Below are 2,897 nucleotides of genomic sequence, written 5' to 3' on the forward strand. Positions count from 1 at the left end.
CCTTCTCTTATAGAGCGTCGCAGTTCCCGCCCACTTCCTGTTTTTTTTGGTGCCGGAAGAAAAAACTCAATGCATTTTTCCATTGACATTTCCAAAAATATTTATATCTATTAATTTAAGCCTCGAATCAAGCCATCATGAGATGACATGAATCATGACCATAAAACGTTTTTTTCTGTGATTTTTTTTTATTTTATATTTAATTATATGATATACTATATTTAATAAATACCCTTTGTTTTGCAGTTTTCAAAAAAGAAAAATCACAGAATCAAACGTTTTATGGTCATGATTCATGTCATGTCATGATGGCTTGATTCGAGGCTTAAATTAATAGATATAAATATTTTTGGAAATGTCAATGGAAAAATGCATTGAGTTTTTTCTTCCGGCACCAAAAAAAACAGGAAGTGGGCGGGAACTGCGACGCTCTATAAGGGTCCTTGGCATATCTTTTGAAATGGGGTCAGTGGGCTAATAATAGTGTCAATTTGGGGGGGTCCTTGACATGAAAAGGTTTGAGAACCACTGTGTTACAACAATTTTTGCTTAAAAGTGACATTTACAACAAACTAATGTAACAGTATTTGATGGCTGTCACATTTGTCACTGTGAAAACATATTTCATAAGAACAATGGTGGATAAAGTACACAATTATTTGTCTCTGAGATGTAGTGGAGTAGAAATAAAAGTATAGAAAATTGGAAATACTCCAGTAAAGGTAAAGCACCTAGTAAATGTAATTACATTCCACCACTGCATGAGAACACAAAACACAGGTTTGTAGCATTCAGCTTGACAGTTTTGCATTACTGTGTTATAACCTGTTGAACATCAGCCCAGAACTGGACAGTATATAAGCTACAATTATGAAAATAAATTTGTTGTTGCACTCAATGCAAAATGATCAATGAAAAATGGGGGAAAAAAAGATAAATGAAAAATGGGGGGAAAAAAGATAAATGAAATATTTTCTGAATGGCTTGTTGTGTCTGCTATAGCCTAACTATTTTTGCTGATCAATGACATTTACCACAACAAAGCATCTGTAACAGTGTTGTATGATGATAGTAACATCTGTCTTGTCATTGTGAAAACAAATACATAAGAAAAGAAAAATCAGTAGTTAGTAATAACGTACAAGCCCACCTAGTTTTGGCTCAGTTTGTTGTTTCACATCTAGAACAAACAAACAAAAAGAGAGAGAAAAATAACACTGACATACATGACATACTTACTGTACATGTATCAGTAGAAAGGAAAATAAAAAAATAACATGTCAGAAGTTTTAAGGGTCAAGATATTTTGTCAGCACCCTTCTGACTCTCTTTCCCTCAGCTTCATTACTGTCTGTTCTGTACTGGTTAACCTGCGTGGGAGGCTGGTGGTCCCTGTCAAACTGCACAGCTTCCACCACGCTGCTGTCATCAACTGTCTCCTTACAGACCTCGCAATAATTATATAGAACAAAACATGCATATATGACGAAAGGGAGATCTTTTATGTTTATGTCCATTGCCTTTTGAAGGACTCCAAACCTGGCTTTCAATCGCCCAAAAGCACATTCTATGACCATTCGACCTCGACACAGAGACAGACCAAAGTATTGCTCCTGGGGGTTGCACCCACCGTTTGCGTACTCCTTCATGAGGAAAGGCATTAGTGGATATGCCGGGTCTCCCAGGAGAAATATAGGGATGGGGTCTTCTTCTTCCACGATCCTCTTTTTCAATGAAGGGATGCGACCCGTTTTGAAATGTCGGTTCAACTGAGAATTCGCGAAGACACGAGCGTCGTGAACGCTCCCGGGCCATTTGATGACAACATCGATAAATTGATACTTGTAATCACATGCGGCTTGAACGTTAAGCGAAAATCTCCCTTTCCTGTTTATGTAATCCATCGAGTTGGCGGTAGGCTGCTTAATTCCTATGTGAGTGCCATCGACTGCTCCCAAGCACTGTGGTATTCCATAGGCACGGTCAAACCGGGTGACAAGCTCTTCTGCCTCTGCTTCAGTGAAAGGGAGCCTGATGTACTCTGGGCCTAGATGGACAGTTATGGCTGTACAGACCTCCCGACCGCACTGTTTTGACAAGCCAAACGAGTTGCCCGTCTTCCGCTGTCTCCCTTGGTCGCTGAGGTAGTACAGTGTAACGGCTACCTTTTTCAACACATCCACTGGAGCTCTCATCACTGTATGTTCACCTTCGATGTAAGGACGGAGACGCTCAGCCAAAGACACCAGTGATGCTCGAGACATACGGAAGTTCTCCTTCCACTCCTCCTCAACCACAGCCCCCGACACGAAATTGTCCCACCAGAGGCTGGTTCGACCGGGTCGGATCCAAAACTGGCGCTTCTTGCGGGCTTTAAACCGTCGACGCTGTGGTGGACTGCTCAGCAATATTGTGCGCATCAGACGCCTTTGCGTCCTGGTGAAGTATTGGAGTTGATTCAATACTGCCAGGTTTAGCTGTAAAACTGACGTTAGACCCAAAAGTGCTAAGACAACAACAACAACTTTGAGTATAGCCGCCATGTTTGTTGTTGTTCTTCCAGCGCATGCTCACTGCTAAAATCAACAATGGGCATGCGCGAATAGGGCGGTGACGTCATCGTTTTCACAGCCGCTCCGTTTTGCATGTCCACACAGATCCACTGAAACGGATCTTTTGGAAAACCTTCACTTGTTTATCCGTTTACAAAAATATCCGTTTTAGCGGCCAAAAACACCGTTTGCGTGTGGCCAAAAGGCCCAAACGCACACCAAAATGTGCGTTTACAAAAAGATCCATATACGTGTAGCCTAGGCCTTAGTCTTCAGTGACACTGAGGTGTTGGAGTACCAAGAGGAGCTAGCATAGTCAAAAAGGGGCTGAATCAGGGCCCCTGA

At 41.7% G+C, this 2,897-nt stretch overlaps 1 protein-coding gene across 1 annotated transcript; it reads right to left on the reverse strand.

Moving 5' to 3' along the window:
• Nucleotides 1-1,289: 1,289 nt before the first annotated feature.
• Nucleotides 1,290-2,543, reverse strand: LOC308090100 (putative nuclease HARBI1; the record flags this gene model as incomplete). Its single annotated transcript, XM_080435127.1, has 1 exon — nucleotides 1,290-2,543. One exon carries the CDS (start codon nucleotides 2,541-2,543, stop codon nucleotides 1,290-1,292), a length of 1,254 nt encoding a protein of 417 aa, XP_080291253.1.
• Between the last annotated feature and the right edge of the window lie 354 nt (nucleotides 2,544-2,897).

The sequence above is a fragment of the Gymnoscopelus braueri genome (assembly GCF_963280865.1).
Source record: "Gymnoscopelus braueri genome assembly, chromosome: 8".
In the NCBI taxonomy this organism is placed as follows: Eukaryota; Metazoa; Chordata; class Actinopteri; order Myctophiformes; family Myctophidae; genus Gymnoscopelus; species Gymnoscopelus braueri.